The sequence below is a fragment of the Pan paniscus genome, chromosome 1 (assembly GCF_029289425.2).
Source record: "Pan paniscus chromosome 1, NHGRI_mPanPan1-v2.0_pri, whole genome shotgun sequence".
NCBI lineage: Eukaryota > Metazoa > Chordata > Mammalia > Primates > Hominidae > Pan > Pan paniscus.
In genome coordinates, this window is record NC_073249.2 from 219,101,742 (window position 1) to 219,128,660 (window position 26,919).

General features: G+C 50.7%; 1 protein-coding gene across 2 annotated transcripts in view; it reads left to right on the forward strand.

Annotated features, from left to right (window-relative positions):
• The first annotated feature begins 2,803 nt into the window (after nucleotides 1-2,803).
• The window catches only part of GPR157 (G protein-coupled receptor 157), a 28,764-nt gene continuing 4,648 nt past the window's right edge, over nucleotides 2,804-26,919 (forward strand). Inside the window, exons 1-3 of one of the 2 annotated variants that reach the window (XM_008975739.7) lie at nucleotides 2,804-3,261; nucleotides 20,192-20,405; nucleotides 26,170-26,364. In XM_008975739.7, the coding sequence (XP_008973987.3) occupies nucleotides 2,879-3,261; nucleotides 20,192-20,405; nucleotides 26,170-26,364 (792 nt within the window). In that variant the 5' untranslated portion in view covers nucleotides 2,804-2,878. The remainder of the gene's footprint in view (nucleotides 3,262-20,191; nucleotides 20,406-26,169; nucleotides 26,365-26,919) is intronic. The other variant, XM_034954785.3, reaches the window with a different exon arrangement.

Here is a 26,919-nt window from a genome sequence, read left to right on the forward strand (position 1 = left end):
AGAGAGAGAGAAAGAAAGAAAGAAAGTTGAACAGACATTTCTCCAAAGAGGATATGCAAATGTCCGATACGCACATGGAAAGATGTTTGAGGGCATTATTCATCAGGGAAGCGCAAATCAAAACCACAATGAGGAACAACTTCACACCCACTAGGATGGCTATTATCACAAAGATAATACAAAATGTAGGAAGGCTGGGTGAGGTGGCCTCACGCCTGTAATCCCAGCACTTTGGGAGGCCAAGGCAGGAGTTTGAGACCAGCCTGGGCAATACAGTGAGACCCCATCTCCAAAAAAAAAATTAGTGGGGCCCAGGCAAGGTGGCTCACACCTGTAATCCCAGCACTTTGGGAGGTTGAGGCGGGCAGATCACCTGAGGTCAGGAGTTCAAGACCAGCCTGGCCAATACAGTGAAACCCTGTCTCTACTAAAAATACAAAAATTAGCAGGTTGTGGTGGTATACACCTGTAATCCCAGCTACTCAGGAGGCTGAGACAGGAAAATCGCTTGAACCCGGGAGGCAGAGGTTGCAGTGAGCCAAGATCGCGCCACTGCACTCCAACCTGGGCAACAAGAGCGAGACTCAGTCTCAAAAAAAAAAAAAAAAATTAGTGGGGCATGGTGACATGCACCTGAAGTCCTAACTACTGGGGAGGCCAAGGTGGGAGGATTGTTGAGCCCAGGAATTTGAGACTGCAGTGAGCTGTGGTTGTACCTGCACTCCAGCCTCGGCGACAAGACCTTGTCTCAAAAAAAAGTTTTGGAAGAATATAGAGAAATTGCGACCTTCATACATTGCTAGTGCAAATGTAAAATGATATGTACAGTCACTTTTGAAAACACCTTGGCAGTTCCTCACAAGGTGAAATATAAAGTTGCGTATGGCCCAGCAACTCCATTCCTAGGTATACACATAGGAGAATTGAAAACATACACCCACAAAAAAACTTGTATGCAAATTTTCATAGTGGTATTATTCTTAATAGTTAAAAAGTGTTAACAACCCAAATGTCCATCGGCTGATGAATAATAGCTAAGTAAAATGTGGTATATCCTGCCGAGTGCGGTAGCTCATGCCTGTAATCCTAGCACTTTGGGAGGCCAAGGCAGGCAGATTGCCTGAGCTCAGGAGTTCAAGACCAGCCTGGGTAACACGGTGAAACCCCATCTCTACTAAAATAGAAAAGAAATTAGCCGGGCGTGGCGGCGTGTGCCTGTAGTCCCAGCTACTCGGGAGGCTGAGGCAGGAGAACTGCTTGAAGCCGGGAGGCAGAGGTTGCAGTGAGCCGAGATCGCGCCACGGCTCTCCAGCCTGGGCGACAGAGGGAGACTCCGTCTCTAGAAAAAAAAAAAAAAAGGTGGTATATCCATATAATGGAATATTACTGGGCAGTAAAAGGAATGAAGCACTGCATATGCTACGATGAACCTTGGAAAAGTGCTAAGTTAAAAAAGTCAGACATAAAGGCCACAGAGCATATGATTCTATTTACAGGAAATGTACAGAATAAGCAAATCCACGGTAGAAGAGTGGTTGCCAGGGCTGTAGGGGAGAAGAACTGAGGGCTAACAGCTAAGGGATAAGGATTTCTTTTTGGAAGTAATGACAATGTTGTAGAATTACATAATAATGATGGTTGCACAAACTTGTGAACATACTACTGAATTGTTTGGTTAAGAGGGCCAATTTTATGGTATGTGAATTACATCTTAATTACAAAGTTTGAAATTTTTAAACAAGAAAAAGCCATGCCCGGCCTAGCATTTCATTTTTTAAAAATCACACCTAGTTAGCTATGTTTTTTTAAAAATAGCATGCTTATTTTAAGAAAAGGTGGAAACGCCAGCTTCCCCAAGTCACCACCAACTTGTGAACACGTCGGGGTCACGGCTGAAGGAATGAGGATCATACCCGAGAGTTGTTTCTGTTGCTAGTGGAAAGAATGCCTCTGATCCTCACGCCCTTCCACTCACAACACACACACAAGCTGGCTGAAAAGAGGGAAAGTAATATTAGCCCTAAAAATGCCAGCCCTTCCTCTCACAGGACTGGATGTCCCAGACACCTGGCAAGAGCAGGGGTGGGCCTGGAGGAGCGTGGAGGGACAGGTGCTGGGACCTGGGGGTGCCCTGAGGTAGGGCTTAGGGGCCTGGGGGCTTAGGGGCGTGGTGTGAGGGCGTGGGCGGAGCTCAGGAGCCTCGGGCACCGGGTGGAGCTTGGAAGCCGCAGGGGCGTGGCGGGGGCGGGGCTCAGGGCCCGGGGCAACGGGACGAGGAAGGTCACCTGAGCCAGGGTCAGGGCCCGGAACACAGGGGTGTGGCGGGGTGCGGCGGGGTGCGTGGGCGGAGCGGGGCGCGTGGGTTAGGCTCTAGGACCAGGTCTCTGGGCTCTGTGGACAGGGGATCGGGGCGCGTGGGCGGAGCTCTAAGTCCCAGTCTCAACGCGGGGGCACGGGGCGGGGGGGGGGGCGTGTGGGCGGGAGGGGCATGTGGGCCCGGGGACGTGTGGGCGGGGCTCGGCTTGTGGGCGGGGCTCAGGGCCTGGGACGGCGGGACGGGGCTGGGAGTGTAGGCGGGGCTTAAAGGCAGGGGTAGAGGGGCGGGGCGCGGCGCGTGGGCGGGGCTCAGGGCCCGGGACGGCGGGGCGGGGCGGGGAGTGTAGGCGGGGCTTAAAGGCCGGGGTACCGGGGCGGGGCTCAGGGCGTGGGCGGGGTTCAGGGCCCGGGGCCCAGATGGGCGGGGGAGCGGCCGGACGCGGGCGGGGCGGGCGCCTGGACGCGAGCCTAGGGCGCCTCGGTGCCCAGACGGCGGCGGCGTGGCCGCACGCGCGGCCCGGCTTCTGTCCTCGCGGCGCTCCGGCTCCTGGCCCCCCACGCCATGCAGCCGTCCCCGCCGCCCACCGAGCTGGTGCCGTCGGAGCGCGCCGTGGTGCTGCTGTCGTGCGTACTCTCCGCGCTCGGCTCGGGCCTGCTGGTGGCCACGCACGCCCTGTGGCCCGACCTGCGCAGCCGGGCACGGCGCCTGCTGCTCTTCCTGTCGCTGGCCGACCTGCTCTCGGCCGCCTCCTACTTCTACGGAGTGCTGCAGGACTTCGCGGGCCCGTCGTGGGACTGCGTGCTGCAGGGCGCGCTGTCCACCTTCGCCAACACCAGCTCCTTCTTCTGGACCGTGGCCATTGCGCTCTACTTGTACCTCAGTATCGTCCGCGCCGCGCGCGGGCCTCGCACAGATCGCCTGCTTTGGGCCTTCCATGTCGTCAGGTGGGTGGCGGTGGCGCTGCTTTTCCAGGAGCCCCCGACACAGGCCGACCCCTCCCGGTCTTGCCCTCCCAGAGGCCGCGTCTAGGTTGGACACCCCCTACCCACAGCAAGCAGTGCCTGCTGGCGCCCCCGAGGCAGTCCTGGGCCAGCGGGAGGAGGCCAGCCTTGCCCGAGATTCGCTCCCGAGGGAGCCCCTCTGTGCCTGCCCCAGGGCACAGCCCCTTGGGGTAGTGGGGACAGAGTTCGCCCCCAGAGCCGGGCCCTGGTTCCTTGGACGGGGCTGGGGAGGACACTCTGAGCCCCTTGTGACCTGCTTCACTGTGTCCTGGCTGTCTCTGCTGCCCATGGGGAAACAGGCTGGGAGACGAGTTAGGTAACTGTCCCGGGCTGGAGAGCCGGCAACTCCCAGTCCCACGCCACCACCCAAGCCACAGTGAGCTTGGTGCACTCCGCCACTCCCGAGCTGCCGTGTCTCTGCTGTACAGTTTACAAAGGACTGTCCTTTTTATTCTGTCTTTGGTCGTTTCTAGCCTCAGGCCCCAGCCCCTTGTATTTCTGTTCTAGATGATCTTGACTTTCCAGAGTTCAGCTATTCTGAGATTGAGGGCAGGAGCGGAGGGCTGGTCTGGGAGTCTCGGAGTCCGCCTGGAGTCTCTCTGAGAGTGGGGAAAAGCCAAGACCTTACTTTGCGATTCAAGCATCTTTCAAGTAAGCCTCGCTGAAGAGAGTCGGCCCTTCCCTGGGGAATGTCAGGTTTTGAAAATCTCATGGCGTCCTGTGCTGTGCTGAACTGAGGGCAGGAATCCTAGGGGCTGTTTTCCTTTTCTCCTTCTCCCAGATCAGAGCATCAGATACTGCCCTAATTATAGGTCCTTTCTATTAAAAACTTAAGTGCCTTCCAAGGACTGCGAGCACAGTCAGCACTTTGGCAGAGACAGGTCACCTGGGTGTCACACGGCGAGGCTACAGGACTGTAAGAGTCGCTTGACCTTCAGTTGTGCACTGAGGCCGGCTGGTCCTTGAGAAACTAAGTGACCTGCTTCTCAGCTGTACAAGTAAAAAATCTTTGCAACACATCATCCAAACCGAGGCTCAGATGCTGCAGATGGAATAGGGCCCTGCCTTGCCTTCCCGGCAGCATCCCATCTGACCCTGTCTGGGTCCCGTGATGGCTGGCTGGGTGTGGGCCCCGAGTACACGGGAGATCGTGTGTACTTGGAAGGAGTCGAGGCTGTACCTCTCTTTGCAAGAACCTGTTCTCTTTCCCTTCTTGTCTTTAAAAATATTGAATACAGTATTTTTTTAAATGGTAACAGAACCTGGTCCAGCTTCTGTGGAAAAGAAGGATTGCCCAGCAAACCTGAGTTGGGGGTTTTTCTGTTCGGTTCTCATTAGGGACCCTCTAGGGGGGTTTTCTGTGTTGTTCAGGAGGGGCTTCTTTGATAAAGAAATAGGCCCAGTGTGGTGGCTTGTACCCGTAATCCCAGCACTTTGGGAGGCCGAGGCAGGAGCATCGCTTGAGCCCAGGAGTTCAACTGGCCAACACAGTGAGGCTTTGTCTCTACTAAAAATTAAAAAATTAGCTGGGCATGGTGGCGCATGCCTGTAGTTCCAGCTACTTGTGAGGCTGAGGTGGGAGGATCACTTGAGCCTGGGAGGTCGAGGCTGTAGTGAGCTATGACTGCAGACAGAGCAACACCCTCTCTCAAAAAAAAAGAAAAAAATTTTTTTAAAATGAAGGAAAAAGAAAAGAAAAAACAAGCAACGTATTCATCTTGTCTGTTGAATGTGACCTGCCTGCATCTTAAAAGAAAATAAAATTATCTGTATCCAAGCTAGAGAGGGAGTTTGACAATTTATTCTCCGGAGTTCTCAGCACTCAGACTTCGCTAGTCTAAGGGAATTGGTTAAACCTGTCTAACAGGTTCATCTGTTAACCTAGATCTTCCCAGACTGTATTGCCAATGACCTTACTAAGGACTCTCCAATGTATTTCTTTGGAATATTAGTTTATTGTTTGCAGGATCTATTGATGTGAGAAATATCACCTTTAGGCATAGACTACATGATTATCCACTTTTTAACCATTTCATACTACTGGAATTCAGTCCTCTTCAAAGCTTTCAGTTTTGGAAAGTATTTTAAAATATGACAACACAGAAGGTTGACATCCTTATTCTAATGTGCGTTTAGGAATTGAATTGTTTTAAACCCACAAATATCCTGAAAAATGGACAAAGGACATACTCAAGCAAAATAGTAACAGCAGTTGAAAAATATATGTCATATACCATTAATATGCAAAGCAATACAAGTTATAACAGTAAGGTACCATTTCCTCATTTAATTTGAAGGAAAAAAATAGTAAGGCAGAGTTGGGCATGGTGGCTCATGCCTGTAAATCCCAGCACTTTGGGAGGCCAAGGTGGGCGGATCACTTGAGGTCAGGAGTTTGAGACCAGCCTGGCCAACATGGCAAAACTGCGTCTCTACTAAAATTACAAAAATTAGCTGGGCGTGGTGGTGCATGTCCCAACTACTCAGGAAGCTGAGGCAGGAGACTCGCTTGAACCTGGGAAGTGGAGGTTGCAGTGAGCCACGATCGCGCCACTGCACTCCAGCCTGGGTGATAGAGCGAGTCTCCATATCCAAAAAAAAAGGCAGAATACAAACATGATAAATGCCAGTTTCACTGGCATTTTTCTACAGTATTATTGATGGTGTGAATTGAAATAGTCTTTGTAGAAAGTATTTGGTTCATACCCCTTGATCCAATAATCCTATTTACCAAAGCCTTGTCTAATGAGATAATCTAAAATATGTACAAAGCTGTATGTACGAAGGTGTTTGTGAGGCACTTATGGTGAGAATTTGGAAGTGACCTCAAGGTCCAACAGTGGGGGAACAGGAAGTTAAGAGTCTACCCTCCCCTTCTGAAATGGTATGCAGCTCTTTGATACTGGTTTTGAATTCTGTAAGTCATTTTTTTTAATGATATGATACAATGCGAAGTGACAGAAACCATCGCTAACACTGATTACAGCCACATAAAGGCAGGAGGTTAGAGAGAATCCTGCACGTGCACAAGTTCCCAGGAGAGCACCTGCGTGGCCCCCTTTTCAGAGAGAGGAGGGCAGTTTAGACCTCATCTTCAGGAAATCACATTTCAGCATGAGCTGTGTCTGGCCCCTGATGTTTGCAGAGTGCTGTTCCATTCATTAGCTCACTAATCACCAATAACCCAACAGGGCCAGGAGTGGTAGCTCACACCTGTAATCCCAGCACTTTGGGAGGCTGAGGCAGGAGGATCACTTCAGCCCAGGAGGTTGAGGCTGCAGTGAGTCGAGACCACCACTGCATTCCAGCCAGAGTGACAGAGTGAGACCTGTCTCAAAAAAAAAGAAAAAGAAAAAAAAAGTAACCCAACAGAATGGATGGGTGGGGTGATTACCCTCATAGCAGATGTGATGGCCCAGGGCTACATAGCTAGTAAGGTATTGTGGGATCTGGCCAGCAGCCGGCAATGCAATGGGGCTCTCTCTTTGTTCCCAGGCAGATCGGCAGGTCAAGAAATAATAGACACACACAAGATAGTGAAAGCTGGGTCCAGGGGGGTCACCGCCTTCTGGTCCCGCAATGCCAACAATGCACTGGATATACCAGCATTTATTATTAAGTTTAGTGAGGGCGGGGGTAGGTTAGTGAGGGATTTAGGGTCATTTGATTATGAGGTGAGATGGTCACATGGTGATGAAGTAATTCTTTAACATAACATCTGTATGCAGAAGTACAGTATACAGGGATAAGAATTTACAATATAGTGTGTGCATCAGTAATTTCTAACAGAGCCTTAAAACAGAAATACAGTCTTTCCATAACCTATGATTAGCAAGATATTAATCAGCAGTAACAGTTGCAGCAAAAGCTGGTTACAAACAATCCATAGCAACGGGAGATGAAGCTAGACAACCAGTTAGACCAGAAATTCTCAGAAGGGAGTATGCCATAACCCTAAAGAGGCCTAGAAGAGCCGTGGGGTGTTTATAGGTGAGGGCATTTATAGCCCTATGTTGTCCATATGGACAGGCACACCCCATGAGTCCGTTTATAGGCTCTCCACAAGGGTCGCATTCCATTCCCAGAGCTATGAACATCTGCTTTTCTGGGATAGGAATCTTGGTGATGTGAAACCTCCCTGACTGCACGTCCATTCATAGGCTCTCTGCAGGGGGAAGCACATCACGCGCTGTTGGCTCATTCTGGCAGTCCAGCCTGGCATTGTCTTTACACAATCCTGCATGCAATTTTGTATTTACAATAATCAGGAGCATTTCATCTTTTATTCCGTAGCAATAGTTTCAGGGAGTCTCCCTTCAGTAAAGGAGAGGCTCACAGTTAGAATCTACTTCTGACCCAGTCCAAGACTCCTTTTAGGAGTCTATGTTGTCTTTTGGCTGTAACAGGTTTTAAAAACTGAGATACAATTTCAACAATAATTTATTTTTAGGTTGGGCACAGTGGCTCACGCCAGTAGTCCCAGCAGTTTGGGAGGCTGAGGTGGATGGATTACTTGAGCCCAGGAGTTTGAGACCAGCCTGGGCAACATGGCAAAATCCTGTCTCTACAAAAAATTTTAAAAATTAGCCGAGCGTGGTGGTGTGCGGCTGCAGTCCCAGCTCCTCAGGAGGCTGAGATGAGAGGATCACTTGAGCCCAGGAGGCAGAGGTTGCAGTGAGCTGAGATTGTACCATTGTACTCCAGCCTGGGTGACAGAGCAAGACCCTATCTCAAAAAAATTAAAATTAAATATATGTATATATATTTAATATTATATATATTTAATATTAAATATATATAATATTAAATATATATTTAATATATTAAATATATATAATATTAAATATATTTAATATTATATATAATATTAAATATATATTTAATATTATATATTTAAATACATATTTAAAATTAAATATATATATTTAAATATATATTTAAAAATATATATATTTAATATTAATGCATATTTAAAATATATATTTAATTTTAAATATATATTAAATATACATATTATATTATTAAATTATTATATTATTAAATTATATATTTAAATATATATATTTAAAATATATATTTAAATTAAATATATATTTTGAATATATATATTTAATTTATTTTTAAAATATATATTTAAATTAAATATATATTTAAATTAAATATATATATTTTAATATATATTTAATTTAAATATATATTAAAATATATATTTAAATAAAATATATATTAAAATATATATTAAAATATATATTTAAATAAAAAATATATATTTAAATATATATATTAATAAAATATATATATTTAAATATATATTTTAATAAATATATATATAAATTTTATTTATATATATATATATATATATATAATTTTTTTTTTCCCCACCCAAGACAGTTTCACTGTTGTTGCCCAGGCTGGAGTACAATGGTGCGATCTCTCGGCTCACTGCAACCTCCACCTCCCGTGTTCAAGTGACTCTCCTGCCTCAGCCTTCCAAGTAGCTGGGATGACAGGCATGCGCCACCATGCCTGGCTAATTTGGTATTTTTAGTAGAGATGGGGTTTCACCGTGTTGCTCAGGCTGATCTCAAACTCCTGACCTCAAGTGATCCACCCACCTCAGCCTCCCAGAGTGCTGGGATTACAGGTGTGAGCCACCGCAGCTGGCCTTTATTGAGATTTTTGTCCATGGACTAACAGTGTCCCTGATAGCAAAGGAAAATCTTGGCTTGTATGTTGACTTAATTTTCATATAACTTTATTCTCCTTCCATCTGAAACAGTTCCCCCACCTTTCTTGGTGTTTTATGATACTGACATTTTTGAAGAGTACAGTCCCGGTATTTTATAGAAAGCCTCTCAATTTGGGTTTGTCTGGTGCTTCCTCATAAGTGGGTTCAGGTTGTGCATGTTTGGCAGGATATCCCAGAAACATGTTTTTCTCATTGCTTTCTACCTGGTGGCCAGCAACTTGGACGTATTCCCTTACCGGTGATGTTAACTCTCATCACTGGGCTAAGGTGATATCTGCCAAGTTCCTGCACTGCAAGTTAACTCTTTTCCCTTTTGTAGTTAAGAAGTGTCTTGCTGAGAGACAACGGTGGCTCGAAAGCCTATCACGTCTCCAGCTTTCACCCAAGCGTTTCGTGTCCACTGATTCTGACAGCATTTTGAATTTTTTGGTGGCAGTTGCTTTTTTAAGGTTGTGTGAGATACTCAATGTTCAGGGGAAGTCCCTGTGTTTAAGAAGTCCCTTTCTACTCTGTCTTAGCTGGTGAGGCGGCTGCCACAGACATCCTTGTTTTTGACTTTCATGTGGTGTGCCTGAGTGGCTGTGTGTTTACCATGCCCACCTGAGGGAGGCCAGAGCTGCTGCGCAGGGGGTCATTTCCCCACCTCCCACATAAGGGGACCTGCCTTTCCAAGAGCGGGCGCAGCCCTTCCTCCCCGCACGGTGGTGGGCGCCAGCGTGATGCCAGACCAGGGTCAGCAGGGGTGAGGTGACCACCCCCTCCACCAGGACCTCCATGGGGCCAGGCATCAGCTGTATGGCCTGTGAGCATGGGGGGCTGCTAAAGGGTCGGGACAGCTCATTTGGGGGTCAGAAGGAAGCGTCCTGGCCGACCCGGTTCGTCTCGGGCATCTCTGAGTTTCTTCTGGCCCCGCTGAGCTGGGGGCAGGTGTGGGTATGACTCCAGCAGGGTCTAGCCCCCGTGCCTCTCACACACATGTTCATCCACCCTCTAGGGTTACAGAGGAAGCAAGAGTCTGTGACCCCCCATGTTTGCCATAAAATCCCTGCTCTGGGGGCAGTGGGAAGTCCCAACGTAGCAAAAAGGGGAAACCTGGGCCTGGAGCTGGAAGGTTGTCAGAGTTCTCTAATTTGTTTTTTGTTTGTTTGTTTTGAGATGGAGTCTAGCTCTGTCACCCAGGCTGGAGTGAAGTGGCGCGATCTCGGCTCACTGCAGCCTCCACTTCCTGGGTTCAAGCCATTCTCCTGCCTCAGCCTCCCATGTAGCTGGGAATACAGGCGTACACCACCACATCTGGCTAATTTTTTTGTATTTTTAGTAGAGACGGTGTTTTACCATGTTGGCCAGGCTGGTCTCAAACTCCTGACCTCAAATGATCCACCTGCCTCGGCCTTCCTAAGTGCTGGGATTACAGGTATGAGCCACCACACCTGGCCTGTTTTTTTTTTTTGTTTTTTTTTGTTTTGTTTTTTTGAGACAGAGTCTGGCTCTGTCACCCAGGCTGGAGTGCAGTGGTGTGATCTCTGCTCAGTACAGCCTCTACCTCCCAGGTTCAAGCAATTCTCCTGCCTCAGCCTCCCAAGCAGCTGGGATCACAGGCATGCGGCACCACTCCCAGCTAATTTTTGTATTTTTAGTAAAGACGGGATTTTACCATGTTGGCCAGGCTGGTCTCGAACTCCTGACCTCATGTGATCCACCCGCCTCGCCCTCCCAAAGTGCTGGGATTACAGGCGTGAGCCACTGCACCCGGCCTGAGTTCTCTAATTTGAAACGAGCTCACCGTGGCACTGCAAGGACGAGCCAGTGGCAGAGCTGGCCCGTCTCCCCAGGCAGTGGCATCTGAATGAGGGATGGATGCAGTGGCCACATGAATAGTACTCCATGTCGGCCACTACTACCGAAAATATCAATCATTGAACTGGTTTCGTTTATTTCCCCATAAAAGTTTTCTGAGGTGACTGGTGAAGGTGGCAGTGCTGTGTCCCTGTGTGCAGCAGGAAGCTCATGGCAGAGCGCTGAGCACCAGCAACTTGGCAGGAGGTGTGAGAACTCAGGCTGCCCATCCCTGAGCTGAGGGCTACAGACGGTGGCACTAGGGCATGAGTGTGCATCTGCGAGTTCCTTTAGACATTCCTCTCCCCTTCTGCAGTTAAAGCTGCAGAGTGACCTCGTGGTAGCCTGGCCTAGGGGCTGACTCCCTGAACTTCTCCCAAGTCCTGACCCTTCTGCCCCTGGAGCTGGACAATAAGTGTCCATTGTTCCCAGGGGAGAAACCTCCAGGCAGCCTCTCACCAGGCCTCACTCCCTACAGCTGGGCTTCCCCCAGCCCTGCTCTGTCCTGAGGTTTTTAAATTGGCATATTGTTGCACAAGAGTTTGGTTCTCAAAGCGTTTTCTGAGTTATGTTAACATCCCCAGGTCTCATGGTACCTACAGCAGGCATTGTGTTTGGCCCAGAGAAGGGACCTGCTTGTTTTCCTCCTGGCAGGTGCCAGCCCCCAGAGATCTGTAGGAAGGATGAAGTTTGGGGTGGGGAAAAGGTACAGGAATCCCAGGGTGGGAGCAGGTGATTGACCAGACCCTGCCTTGAGCCCCCTTCAGTCTAACCTCTGACCCCTTCCTGGCAGCAGGGATGGCATTCTAAGGGTCTTTGAAAACCAGTGGGCCGCTTTTCAATATAACTGTCCATTTGTGTGTGAAGTGGAGGTGTGTCTCCCTGTCTGCAGGTGCCCCCACCCTGACTCTGGTGGGGACAGGTTCCAGGAACCACACAACAGAAGATCCCCGGTTGGGCAGCGCTGGGAACTCCCAAGGACCCGCTCTGAAGGGCAGGGAAGCCAAGAGCATTGCTGTCCTGGGGACAAGTGGCCTGCCTGTGGTCATCTGACCGACACCACGACACCACGCAGGGGAATTCAGGTCTCGCAGATGGTTTATTCACTGCTTGGCTAATCCCTGGCAGTACTTCCACTTCCTTTCTCTGGAGGACACTTAAAAGGTGTTGAGTTCCAAAAAGGGCTAAGCTCCTGACAAGTATGAATGGCTTTTTGTCATTTTCTCCTCCATGAGCTGGTGGAGGGTCCCGGCCCAGCTTTGCCAATCTGGGCATTGTGGGGGTAGGGAGTTTCCAAGTCATCCCTGACCTCTGAGATTGGGGGCCCTAGGAGCTGGGATAGTACCGCCTGCCAGGACACATGTCTCTCCCGCCTAGTCTGTAGAAAGCCTCAGGCTGCCCTAACAAAGTACCACAGCCTGGGGGCTTAGACAACAGAAATTTATTTTCTCACAGTTTTGGAGGCTGAAGTGCAAGGTCCAGGTGAGGGCAGGACTGGTTCTTCCTGAGGCCTCTCTCCTTGGCATGTATATGGCCATCTTCTCCCTGGGTCTTCACTTGGTCTTCCCTTTGTAAAGATCTGTATGCTCATCACTTCTTGTTTTTGTTGTTGTTTGTTTTTTTGAAGACAGAGTCTTGGCCGGTCATTGTGGCTCACGTCTGTAATCCCAGCACTTTGGGAGGCCGAGGTGGGCGGATCACCTGAGGTCAGGAGTTGAAGACCAGTCTGGCCAACATGGTGAAACCCCGTCTCCACTAAAAATACAAAAATTAGCCAGGTGTAATGGTGGATGCCTGTGATCCCAGCTATTTGGGAGGCTGAGGCAGGAGAATCGCTTGAACCTGGGAGGTGGAGGTTTGCCGTGAGCCAAGATCACGCCAGTGCACTCCAGCCTGGGAGACACAGTGAGATTCCATCTCAAAAAAAAAAAAAAAAAAAAAGACAGGGTCTCACTCTCACCCAGGCTAGAGTGCAGTGGCACAGTCACGGCTCACTGCAGCCTCAACCTCCTGGGTTCAAGCGGTTCTCCCGCCTCAGCCTCCTGGGTAGCTGGGACTTCAGGTGTGTGCCACCACGCCTGGCTAATTTATGTATTTTTTTGTAGAGACAGGGTCTCACTTTGTTGCCCAGGCTGGTCTCAAACTCTCCTGGGTTCAAGTGATCCTTTGGCCTCCCAGAGTGCTGGGATTACAGGTGTGAGCCACCATGCCCAGCCTTTCCTCTTAAGTTATGACCACAGAGGTTGTTAGGTTAGGTTCCACTCTGATGACCGCATTTTAACTTAATCACCTCTTGAAAGACCCTATCTCTCAAATACACTCACATTCTGAGGTTCTGGGGATTAGGACTTCAACAGATGAAATTTGTAGGGGACACAATTGAACCCTTAACGGCCTCTGAGTGGGGAGGAAGCCGACTTGGAGTCTGGCTTTCATTTCTAGGCAAATACAAGTTGGAACTGGGGCCCAGGTACCTCTGGGAGAAGCTTGTGGTGCCCCTGCCAAATCAGAGTTACACACGAGGTGCTGTCCTGGGCTTCCTCCGTCCAGGCAGGCTCAGCTTGGCCTCCTCCCAGCCTCAGAGTCACAGGTTTAGACAGGAGGGGCCTTATGGGTCACCTGCTCTAACCCACATCCCCACCTTGCACCCCAACCCAGCACCTGTCATGGCAGCCCCTGAACATGGGCACTCACCTTCTCTCGGTGGAAGCTGCCTATTCAGCCCCCAGATTTAGGACTGGGCAGGACCCCGCCCATTCCTCCGGCATCTAACCACTTCTTCACCACCAGTTCCTCTTCGAGACTTTTTAACCATTTGAGGATAGCTCAAGGCCCAGCGTCTCTTTACATGCTCCTCAGGTGACCTGGCACTGGCGCCAGCTTGTCAGTCTCAGGTTTAGAATGTGAGCTGCAGATGTCCACTCACAGGCAGACAGCACCAGCCATTGGCTGTTCTGAGCCACCCACATCTGAGCAGCAGGACGACCCCTCCGACCACATGAATTTCTAGGTTGTAATCAACCAAATCCCTTGGTCTTTTTCATATGTGCAGTTATTAAGCCCTGTGTTACTTGTTCTGGCTTTATTTTTTGGGGGTGGTGGCTTCCCGTATGAAGGGGGGAAAAACTGTTAGGTGTTACATGTCAGAACTGTGGGGGTTTTTTTGTTTTTTTGTGTTTTTTGTTTGTTTGTTTGTTTTGCTTTTTTTTGAGACGGAGTCCCACTCTGTCGCCCAGGCTGGAGTACAGTGGCGCGATCTCGGCTTACTGCAACCTCCACCTCCAGGGTTCAAGTGATTCTCCTGCCTCAGCCTCCCCAGTAGCTGGGATTACAGGTGCCCACCACCACGTCCGGCTAATTTTTTTGTATTTTTAGTAGAGATGGGGTTTCGCCGTGTTGGCCAGGCTGGTCTCAAACTTCTGACTTCAGGTGATCTGCCCACCTCGGCCTCCCAAAGTGCTGGGATTACAGGCATGAGCCATCGTGCCCGGCTACATGTCAGAACTGCAATACGCATTTCTAGAAAGCAGGATTTATGCCACACATGTGTTTGTGGAGCACCTATCAGATTTAGACTACCTGCAGCTCAGGGTGGCCCCCTGGCTGGAGAACTGCCCTGTTTATCCTTCTGAGAGTTCCAGATACACCAACTTTCTCCTTACCCTGTAGTCAGGAACCTGGGGCACTGTCATCTCCTTATCGTTTTTATCCTATGTCTGCTAGTGTCCTGGAGCCAGCTTGAGAGACCCGATTGTTCCATTTTAGGGAATTTTGTGAGCTGATTGTTAGATACAACCAGTATTAAAAACTAGATTATATTAAAAACAGAGCTGGGCATGGGGCTCCTGCCTGTAGTCCTAGCTCCTTGGGAGGCTGAGATGGGAGGATCACTTGAGAAAACATAGTGAGATCCCATTTTGAAAAATAATAGACCGGGCATGGCGGCTCTTGTCTGTAATCCCAGCACTTTGAGAGGCCAGGGCGAGAAGATAACTTGAAGCCAGGAGTTCAAGACCAGCCTGGGCAATAAAGCAAGACTTTGTCTCTACAAAAAGCAAAAAATAAGCCGGGCATGGTAGCATGTGTCTGTAGTACCCCCTACTCTGGAGGTTGAGGTGAGAGGATTACTTGAGTCCGAGATTTGGAGGCTGCAGTGAGCCATGACTATGCCACTGCACTCCAGTCTGGGCAACACAGCAAGACCCTGTCTCTAAAATAACAATGCTTTTTTTTTTTTTTTTTTCCTCTGTCACCCAGGCTGGAGTGCAGTGGCACGATCTTGGCTCACTGCAACCTCCACCTCCCCGGTTCAATCAATTCTCGTGCCTTAGCCTCCTGAGTAGCTGGGATTACAGGCACGTGCCACTATGCCCAGATAATTTTTTTGTATTTTTAGTAGAGACGGGGTTTCACCATGTTGTTCAGGCTGGTCTCAAACTCCTGACCTCATGATCCGCCCGCCTCGGCCTCTCAAAGTGCTGGGAATAATTAAAAAAAAAAAAAGCCATAAATACTCAAAGCTCATCGTGTCATAGCTATTTTGCTCTTTACATGCTTGAGGTTGTTGTGTCTATCATATCTCTGTGGTGAAAATATATATATAATTATATTTTATATATATATAAATAAATAAATATATATATATATATATATATAATGGTGTGCTATGTGCATCTGTTCCCAGCCACATGTGTTGGTGGCTGGAAATTGGCCATGGTGGAAGTATTTACACATGGAAGTTGGCAAAGACTACAAATCAAGGCTTGATTTATTGCTTTGTTGATTGTGTAGAGCAGAGGTCAGCAAAGTTTTCCTGTAAAGTAAGTGTTTTCAGCTTTGTGGACCAGGCGTCTCAGTTGTAACTGCTCAACTCTGCCTGAAAGCAGCGGTAGACAATCTGTAAATGACTAGGTGTGCCTGTGTTGCAATAAAACTTTATCTAAAAAAAAAAACAAACTGTGGGCCAGATTTGGCCTGAGAGCCACAGTTTGCTGGACCCCTGATCTAGACTTAAGAAAATAATGGAGAAGACATTAAAGGTATAGATTAAACTTAAGTGTTACTTATCTCTGAGCTTAAGAAAAGATGGCAGCCGTGTTGGGGCAGGCAGAAAACCTAGTATGTAAAAAAGAGGTAAGGAGAAGAGACAGGATCATGAAGCAGAAAAAAATTGAGGAAACAGTCTCCCAGTGTGGGGGGAAGAAAACTCGTACCTGATTCAGCAAAGAAGTTGCTCATGTCACCAACCAGTGACATGAGCAACCAACATATGTCTTGTTTTCTATGTCTTCCTTATTTCATTTTCATCTCGTTAAGGGAAATGAAAGCATCAATTAACTTCATGCCACGGAGCGCTCTCATTTGCTGATTGCATCCACAGGTTGGCAAAATCCAGGGTTTGGCTGAAATCAACAAAAGCATTCTGTGAGAATCAATTGGCTGCATGAAATGGACAATAAAGAAGGAGTATTATTATTGTATACTTTATTATTATTTATAAATTGTACGCTTCACATCCTGCAGGTGAAATTTATACATTTATATGTGTGTGTGTGTAAACATGCATACATGCACACATGCATATGTCTGTGTTTTTCTGGAGAGCCAGTTGTGAAATGTTCCCAACACACCACTGTCCATGCCTGTACGTGAGTCAGTCTGGCCCAGCCTGCTTTGCAGGATCAGTGGACCATTCCACCCTCTCCATTCCCACTGGTCCCTGATTCTACCTCTTACCTCTTCTCTCTCAAATACCACCCTCTGGCAGCTTCTGGCCCTCACACAGCTGCTCCTTCTGTGTGTTCAAACAACCCCTCCCTGTTGATCAGGCCCATATTCTTTTATTCTTTTTTTTTTTTTTGAGACGGAGTCTCGCTCTGTCACCCAGGCTGAAGTGCAGTGGCACAATCTCGGCTCACTGCAACCTCTGCCTCTCGGGTTCAGATGATTCTCCTGCCTCAGCCTCCTGAGTAGCTGGGATTGCAGGTGTGTACTGCCACGCCTGGCTAATTTAAACCCACATTCTTAACCCTTTCAAAACCCTCTGCCTATTTGACCTTCCCTTTGGTTACTTCCCAGCACAAACTCAGTATCACAGAAGAAATCTACCGCCTTGTAGCTTTAGTACTGCAAGCCTAAAGTTACAGAGTGCGGTTCCGTGTGGTCCCCCGGTTTCCCATGAGGGCCCGTTGGGATGCAGAGGGAGCCCAAAGGAGTGCTGTGCCGACCGTGACCCTCCCAGGCCCAACTCAGAGGGGAATCCCCTATTTGAGTGACCCCAGCTCCAGACCAGCCTCCTGCAGGGGGACTGTTCCCACATACAGTGCTCACCTCCTTCCCAGAATTCCTTAGCGGAATCCTGCAACTGTAAAGTAACGAGGAACAGCACATTATGACTAGAGGATTGGCGTGGTGGCACTTGAAGAGCCGATTACTTTTTTTTTTTTTTTTTGAGACAGAGTCTCACTTCGTCATCCAGGCTGGAGTTCAGCGGCGCAATCTCAGCTCACTGCAACCTCCACCTCCTGGATTCAGGGGATTCTCCCACCTCAGCCTCCCACTAAGCTGGGATTACAGGGGCGCACTAGCACACCTGGCTAATTTTTGTATTTTTGGTAGAGATGGAGTTTCACCATGTTGGCCAGGCTGGTCTCGAACTCGTGACTTCAGGTGGTCCACCTGTCTCGGCCTCCCAAAGTCCCAAAAGTCCTGGGATTCGGGCGTGAGCCACCTCGCCTGGCCTGTCATGAGTTTTAAAACAACCCTTTCTTTTATGGGTGTTGTGTGTGTGTGTGTGTGTGTTTTTTTTTTTTTTTTTTTTTTGAGACAGGGTCTTGCTCTGTCACCCAGGCTGGAGTGCAGTGGCGTGATCTCGGCTCACCGCAACCTCTGCCTCCCAGGTTCAAGCGATTCTCCTGCCTCAGGCTCCCAAGTAGCTGGGATTACAGGCATGCACCACCACGCCCACCAATTTTTGTACTTTTAGTAGAGACGGGGTTTCACTATGTTGGCCAGGCTGGCCTCAAACTCCTGACCCCAAGTGTTCTGCCCACCTTGGCCTCCCAAAGTGTTGGGATTACAGGCATGAGCCACCGCGCCTGGCCTTTTGTGGTCTTTTTGCTCCTGTGTCTTTGGGACTTCCAACAGGACATGCTGCCTCCTGCCACCGAGGCCACTGAGGGTGATGTGACTCTGCCATCAGCCCTCCTGCCCTTCCCTACAGAGGCCAGTGGGGACTGGAGAATGCTGCAGAGGGGATGGTTGGCCAGGGCCCCTCTGTTCTGGAAGCATCCTGCATGAGGCCTTCCCAGTCCCAGGGAACTGACTTTTCCCTTCCATCCTCATCCCTGCCCGGCCTGCTCTGCCAGCCCTGCAGCATTTGGGAGAAACCCTTGAAGCACAGTTCTCCTGGCCTCATTCTGGCCTCAGATTCATGTTGAACTCTGATCTCATAGTTGTCATAGTATCATTCCTGTTTACCTAAGGCTTTGCACTCCAGGCACCTGACCTAGGACAGGGGTACTTGTGTCTTCTTCCCAGGACAGAAACCAGACGGGCCCCACACAGCAGCAGTGTCTGCACCACAGGCCTGAACCCTGGGACAGCAGGACGTGACTCACGACAGCAGCAAACACTCACACACCTGCCTGGCCCTGTGCTCTGTACACACATGTATTTGTTTATTCTCATAACGACCCTGCAATGACACCCTGTAGTCACTGTCGTCATCCACACTTTGCAGAGAACCTGACGTGTTGAGGCTAAATAACTTGCCCGAGCAGGGGCAGAAGTGGGACTTGGATCCAGCCCGCTGCACTAAAATCCAAGCCCACTACACTAAAATCCAAGCTCTTAACTACCCCACTACCTGCCTCTCTCAGGAGCCACTATAGCCTTTGTGTGCTCCATTGCTATGTAAGGAACAGACTGGTTCAAGGACCACAGGGAAGGGGCCTGCTCCTGGCTGTGTGGCTGGCTGTGGGAGAGCGCTCTAGAAAACTGAGCCCGGGCCGGACATGGTGGCTCAGGCCTATAATCCCAGCACTTTGGGAGGCTGAGGCAGGTGGATCACCTGAGGTCAGGAGTTCAAGACCAGGCTGGCCAACATGGTGAAACCCTGTCTCTAGTAGAAATATAAAAATTAGCCGGGCTTGGTGGTGCACGCCTGTAATCTCAGCTACTTAGGAGGCTGAGGCAGGAGAATCGCTTGAACCCAGGAGGTGGAGGTTGCAATGAGCTGAGATTGTGCCACTGCACTCCAGCCTGGGTGACAGAGCGAGACTCCGTCTCAAAAAAAGAAAAAAGAAAACTGAGCCCAACACTGCCCTTGGAGGGGCCCCTACCTGAGCTTTATTTTTCAAAGGTCCCCGTTGACCCTTGCCAGGTTCCATTCCCCGCCATTGTGTAAGAAGTCCTCAAGGCCAAAGGGACGCACTGCCCAAAGCTCACGTTCCCCCTCCTAGAGCCTGCCGAAGGTAAGCAGAACCCTGGAATTCCCTGCCCAGGCAACCCTAAGCCCCCGATGTGTGCACTCCTAGACCCAAGGGCTGACCAGGGGGTGCTGATCGTTTGTGGCACATTTGCACGAGCATGGACAGGTGTTCGCACACTGGTGCCCAAGGCTTCCTGGAACAGAAACCAGACAGGCCTCACGCAGCACCACTGTCTGCACCACAGGCCTGAACCCTGGGACAGCAGGACATGACTCACAACAGTCATGACACCAGCAAACACTCACACACCTGCCTGGCCCTGTGCCTGTGCTCTGTACACACATGTATACAAAACTCTTTTCTTTTTTCTTTTTTTGAGATGGAGTCTCACTCTGTCACCCAGGCTGGAACGCAATGGCACAATCTCAGCTCACTGCAACCTCCACCTCCTGGGTTCAAATGATTCTCCTGCCTCAGCCTCCCAAGTAGCTGAGATTACAGGTGTGCACCACCACGCCCGGCTAATTTTTGTATTTCTGGTAGAGACAGGGTTTCACCATGTTGGCCGGCCTGGTCTCGAACTCTGTACACACATGTATGCAAAAGGAGCTGGGCACACGCTGGGAGCTGGCTGTCCCACGTCACTCCATTCTAATGCCAGTCCCCGAAGAATTCTAAAGTAGAGCCAGGCTCCCAGGGCAACACCTACCCCTTCTTATTTTCCAGGGCCACTGTGCCATCCAGGCTCTGGAGAGCATCCCCTTTCTGAAGGGTGTCCTCCGTCATTTTTGCGAAGGCTGACATTGCCGGGAGCCATGGCCTGACCCCGATGCCTCTTTCTCTCCTCCTTCCTCAGCTGGGGGGTCCCGTTGGTCATCACTGTGGCAGCCGTCGCCCTGAAGAAGATTGGCTATGATGCCTCGGACGTGTCTGTGGGCTGGTGCTGGATCGACCTGGAGGCCAAGGACCATGTCCTGTGGATGCTGCTGACGGGGAAGCTGTGGGAGATGCTGGCATATGTGCTGCTGCCTCTGCTGTACCTCCTGGTCCGGAAGCACATCAACAGAGCGGTAGGCACTGCCCTCAGAGTTCAGGGCCCTCTATATGGCTGCTGCGCCCAGGTGCAAGGCCTGGCATTGAGTTTGGCCACCCGAGGGGACAGGTTGCGTCTCTGGGGACAGAACCAGTGATGGGCCAGAGGGGACCAGGCACTTACTGTGCACCAGACACCATGCAACACGCTGTGTTACACGGATCGTGCATTGGTTCCTGCTGCCTCGTTAGGAGCCGGGTCCTGTTACTCCTTTGTAGATAAGGAAACGAGGCTTAGCCGATTAAGGGCCTGTGGGGGCACAGGGCTGCGGCGGACAGGGCTGCTGTGTCGTCGGTCACGGCCCTCTCCTGCCCCCTGGTGGACGGCCTGTGGTGGCTGCTTAAACTCGAGGAATTTAGCGAAAAGGCGAGGACGGACCCAAGGCCGGGCTGCCCCAGGGGAAGGGAGGACTGTGGAATTTCACAATCAGTGATGCAAATAACTCACCTAAATTTTCCTAGTGATTTATTATATCCTAAATGGCAGGGGTTTCCGGAATTCAGAAATGAGTGGGCTGGGCTGGCTGGAGAGCCTAGGAAAGAATGGCTTTCCTCTGACACCTTGGCCCAGTTCCTCCTTGTTCCTGCCTGCCAGTCTGCACATGTGGAACTAGGGGCTTCCTCCTGGCCACAAGCAAATGCCTGCAAAAGGCCACAGATTAACCCATTCTTTAATCCACTCGGTCACTCATTCTGTATGTTATTTTAGTTTTATTTATTTATTTATTTTTGAGACAGGGTCTTGCTCTGTCGCCCAGGTTGGAGTGCAGTGGCACAATCTCGGCTCACTGCAACCTCTGCCTCCCAGGTTCAAGTGGTTCTCCTACCTCAGTCTCCCGAGTAGCTGGGATTATAGGCACGTGCCACCACGCCCAGCTAATTTGTGTTTTTTTAGTAGAGGCAGGGTTTCACCATGTTGGCCAGGCTGGTCTGGAACTCTTGACCTCAAGTGATCCGCCCGCCTCGGACTCCCAAAATGCTGGGATTACAGGCGTGAGCCACCGCGCCTGGCCTCATTCAGTATGTTTTTACTGAGCATCTCCTAGCACCAAAGTGCTGTACAGCATGGGAGTTCATCTTGAGGACTCGGACATGGATCCTGCCCTCCTGGAGAGAGGCAGAAGTGCAAGTAACTACAGGCAAAGATTCAATGTGAGGAGTGGCTGGGGCAGTAAGATAGGTCCAGAGGAAATGCTCTAAATTTAGACTTCCGGGCTCATCCTGCAGGCTTGCTGGCGTGAGTCCCTGTGTTTCTATTTGCCCTCTGAGTTTTCAGGGCTGAAACTGTAGGAGGTTGTGTACCCATCTTGTAGGCCATTCTGTCCTCCCAGCAGCCATTTCTGAGCCAGGATGCACCTTGCAGCTGTGGCCATCTGGACACCTAATCCCCACCCTCCACTCCTGTTGTGTCTTCTCACGTCAAGACCTTTGGTTTTCTCTTTTCTTCTTGCTTGGAAATGTAACCAGTTCTCACCCGCCCTAGACCCTGCTTCTGCCTCAGGTGGAGTCCTTGCTGGAGATGGTTGTGGGGCTTCCCATTGGTCTGAAATCTTTTTGGACTGGGTGCGGTAGCTCATGCCCATAATCCCAACAGTTTGCGGGGCCGAGGTGGGTGGATCACTTGAGGTCAGGAGTTCCAGACCAGTGTGGCCAACACAGTGAAACCCTGTCTCTACCAAAAATAACAAAAATTAGCTGGATGTGGTGACACACGCCTGTAGTCCCAGCTACTCGGGAGACTGAAGCAGGAGAATCACTTGAACCCAAGAGATGGAGGTTGCGGCGAGCCGAGATTATGCCACTGCACTCCAGCCTGGGCGACAGAGCAAGACTCCACCTCAAAAAAAATAAATAAAAATTAAAATTAAGGCTGGGCATGGTGGCTCACGCCTGTAATCCCAGCACTTTGGGAGGCCAAGGCAGGTAGATCACCTGAGGTCAGGAGTTCAAGACCAGCCTGGCCAACGTGGTGAAACCCCGTCTCTAATAAAAATACAAAAATTAGCCGGGCGTGGTGGCAGGTGCCTGGAATCCCAGCTACTGAGGAGGCTGAGGCAGGAGAATCACTTGAACCCGGGAGGCAGAGGTTGCAGTGAGCCGAGATTGCACCATTGTACTCTAGCCTGGGCCACAGAGCAAGACTCCATCTCAAAAAAAAAAAAAAAAAAATTAAGGCCGGGCGCAGTGGCTCACGCCTGTAATCCCAGCACTTTGGGAGGCCGAGGTGGGCAGATCACGAGGTCAGGAGATCGAGACCAACACGGTGAAACTCCGTCTCTATGAAAAATACAAAAAATTAGCTGAGCGTGGTGGCAGGCACCTGTAGTCCCAGCTACTCGGGAGGCTGAGGTAGGAGAATGGTGTGAACCCGGGAGGCGGAGCTTGCAGTGAGCTGAGATCGCGCCACTGCACTCCAGCCTGGGTGACAGAGAGACTCCTTCTCAAAAAAAAAATTAGCTGGTGTGCTGGTGCATGTCTATAGTCCCAGCTACTTGAGAGGCTGAGACAGTGAGGCAGGAGGATCACTTGAGCCTGGGAGTTCACTGTATTCCAGCCTGGGTGACAGAGTGAGACCCTGTCTCAAAAAAAAAAAAAAATGAAATCATCTTTTGTCTTCTTCTAGACTTTTATTAGTAGTTGGTCTCCTGCCCAGGTGATGAATGCCCTCCTCACCTCCTCTTCTTTTCCACTGCCCTGGAAAGTTTCCGGGACCCCTGATGAAGTATCCCAGGCGCTCTGCCAGGCCCTGCCCAGGACTCTTCTCTACAGATGCCCTTTGTGTGTCTTTCTTTCTGCCTTTCCTTTGGCAGGGCAGGAAGCCTGCGGGGCTGAGGCTGACCCTTACGGGTGACAATGGGTCCTCTTTTCCAAATCAGCAAGTGTTTCAGAAAAACGAGATAGAAGTGGGCAGGTTGCTGAGAATGTGCTAGTTGCCTCTAGCTAGGAATGAGCCAAGAATCGGTGAGCTGGGACAGGCACTGCTAGGAGCAGACAGTAGCCAAGCTAGTGGGCAGTTCCTGCAGCTGCCCCACCCTGTAGCTCCCCTGCTGGTTTCGGAGGGGTGAAGCAGGACTGCCAGCTCCCTGGGCTGCTGCTAAAAGCCACAGGAGGAGGAGGAGGGGAGGGGGAGGGGGGTGGGGGGACGGGGAGGAGGAGGAGGAGGAGGGCGGCTCTGAGCAGGTTAGTTGCAGAAGATTGGGGGCTGAGAGATACCAAGATGCAGCAGTGACTCCGCAAGACACCAGGTGCTGGCAGAATACCTTGGGTGTCTCCCCTCCCCTGGGCCTTCAGCATCCCAGGCACAGGACCGGCTCAAAAATGCATTTTTTTGTTTTTGAGGCAGCGTCTCACTGTGTTGCCCAGGCTGGAGTGCAGTGGCTCAATCTTGGCTCACTGCAACCTCCACCTCTGGCTCACTGCAACTTCCACCTCAGTCTCCTGAGTAGCTGGGACTACTGGTGTGTGCCACCACACCTGGCTAATTTTGTTTTTGTTTTTAAGGCAGAGTCTTGCTCTGTTGCCCAGGTTGGAGTGTAATGGCAAATCTGAGCTCACTGTAACCTCTGCCTCCCGGGTTCAAGCAATTCTCATGCCTCAGCCTCCCAAGTAGCTGGAACCACAGGTGTGCGCCACCATGCCTCGATAATTTTTTTGTATTTTTAGTAGACAGGTTTCACCATTTTGGCCAGCCTGGTCTTGAACTCCTGGCCTCAAGTGATCCAGACCATCTTAGCCTCTCAAAGTGCTGGGATTACAGGCATGAGCCACTGTGCCCGCGCCTAGCCTAATTTTGTATTTTTAGTAGAGTCGGGGTTTCACCATGTTGGCCAGGCTGGTTTTGAACACCTGGCCTCAAGTAATCTGCCCGCCTCAGCCTCCCAAAGTGCTGGGACTACAGGCATGAGCCACTGCTCCTGGCCAACGCCCAGCTAATTTTTAAATTTTTTGTAGAGACAGTGTCTCACTCTGTTGCCCAGGTTACTCTCAAATTTCTGGGCTCAAGCGATCCTCCTGCCTTGACCTCCCAAAGTGCTGCAATTTCAGGCATGAGCCACCACTCCTGGCCAAAAAAAAGCACATGTTCATCATGAGCAGTTTCATCTATTTTTACAAATTCAGCTTTGATGTGGAAGGAATCTCCTCCTTCCTCTCATGAAAGACATTCCCAGGAGGAAAGCCAAGGCTGGCTCAAGCTCACGTTTTTGTTCTCCTTCTGGAGAGGAGGTGGGTGGGCTGGGGGTACAGCAGGCCCTCCCTGTGCAGGGAGGGGGCTTGCATTCTGGAGGGGAGGAGGATGATAAGCAATAAGCCCAAGGAACAAGGGTGAATAACATCATGGGACTGAGGGCGAGACAAACTACGGGAAACAGACTGAAATAAAGAGCGGAACGTGAGGATGGGACTCTCTAGGAAGTGCACGTGCAGTTATTTATGTATTTATTTATTTACTTATTTATTTTTGAGCTGGAGTTTTGCTGTTGCCCAGGCTGGAGTGCAGTGGCGCGATCTCGGCTCACTGCAACCTCCATCTCCCAGATTCAAGCGATTCTCCTGCCTCAGCCTCCCAAGTAGCTGGGATTACAGGCACGTGCCACCACAACCAGCTAATTTTTGTATTTTTAGTACAGATGGGGTTTCACCATGTTGGCCAGTCTGGTCTCGAACTCCTGACTTCAAGCAATCTGCCCACCTCGGCCTCCCAAAGTGCTGGGATTCCAGGCATGAGCCTTTGCACCCGGCCTCTGTGCAGTTTAAATAGGGGTGTCGGGCCTTATCCAGAAGGTGCTGCTTGAGCAAAGTCTTGAAGAGGGCCGGGGGGAGCCCTGGGGACAGATAGAGACGGGCATTCCAGAGCAAGGGAGCAGCCAGTGCGGAGCCCTGGGCCAGGGGTGCTGCGTGTCTGCAGCATAACAAGGAGGTCGGTGTGGCTTCAGGGTTGGCCCCGCTGTGACCATAAGGGTTGGCCCCGCTGCGACCGGAAGGAGCATGTGGAGTGGGGAGCGCTGAAGAGCTCCGAGTGGAGGACTCACTGGAGCAGACTCAGGTTTTCAAGCAGCCCTGCTGCTTCTGCGTTGAGAATGGACTGTAGGGGGGAGCAGGAGGGGGTGGCAGAGGCGGAGGAGGGAGCCCATCCAGAGACGTGGTGACGTGGCCTGGACACGGGGGCAGTGGCAGAAGGTGGCAGAAGTACCCAGAGTCTGGATCTGTTTTGAAGTTAGAGGTCGGCACGGTGGCAGCTGATGCCTGTAATCCCAGCACTTTGAGAGGCCGAGGCAGGAGAGTTGCTTGAGTTCAAGAGTTTGAGATCAGCCTGGGCAACATAGGGAGACCCTGCATCTATTTTAAACAAAAAAAGAGGGCTGCAGGACTTGCTGGGGATTGGATGTGGGCTATGGGACAAAGAAAGGGGTCAAAACAGAGCCCCAAGGCTTTGGCCTGGGCAACGAGAAAGCTGTTGTTTCCATGAGCTGAGACCAGGAAGGGAGCATTGGCCTCAGGGGTCAAGATCCATCTTCTGTCTTGGATGTGAGCTGTTTCAGATGACTTTGAGACCTCCATGTGGAGGTGGGGACTGGGCAGAGGATCTAGCAGTCAGGGTTCAGGAGAAGGATCCGGGCTCCACCACACATCTCCCCTACCTCCCTGAGCTAGTTCAAGTCCCTGGGAAGACCTGGGCAGCCTGGGTGGACGTGGCGGGAGGGTGCCTATCCACTCAAGTCTGCCCTCGCTGTCCCCACACAGCACACGGCACTCTCTGAGTACCGGCCCATCCTCTCCGAGGAGCACCGCCTGCCGCGCCACTCCTCCACGGCGGACAAGAAGCTGGTGCTCATCCCGCTCATCTTCATCGGCCTCAGGGTCTGGAGCACCGTGCGGTTCGTGCTGACCCTCTGTGGCTCTCCGGCCGTGCAGACGCCGGTGCTGGTGGTTCTGCATGTAGGTCTGCCCTCCCTGGCCTTTGTCGTCCCTGCCCCCAGAGGAGGCACAGCCTGATTCCTTCCCGCAGCACAGTGGCTGCACCCCAGTGTCGGCCGAGGCACAGCTGCAGGGAGGAGCTCGGCCCCACTGTGCTGTGCCTTCCTCTCTGCCCGAGACAGGACCTTGAAGAGAGAAGGCAGAGTGGGATCAGTGTGGTCCGGGGTGGTGAGGTGCTCACCAGTGACCTAGGAGTAGCCCTAGGAGAGTTAACTGATCTTGGGTCCTTCCCAGCCAAGAAGACCTGGAGCCCTGCTGAAGGCCCATTGCCAAGGTCATCCCAGATCAGCCATGGCGGGGAGGATGGGGGGAGGTTCTGGGGTACACAGCACTTCCCAGCTACCCCATGTGTGTGCATGTATGCATGTGTGTATGCATGTGTGTGTGTGTGTGTGTGTGTGTGTGTGTGTTTCTCAGCCATTTCTCTTTTTTTGGGAGGGTGCGGGGACAGAGTCTGGCTTTGTCACCCAGGTTGGAGTGCAGTGGTGGGATCTCGGCTCACTGCAACTTCCGCCT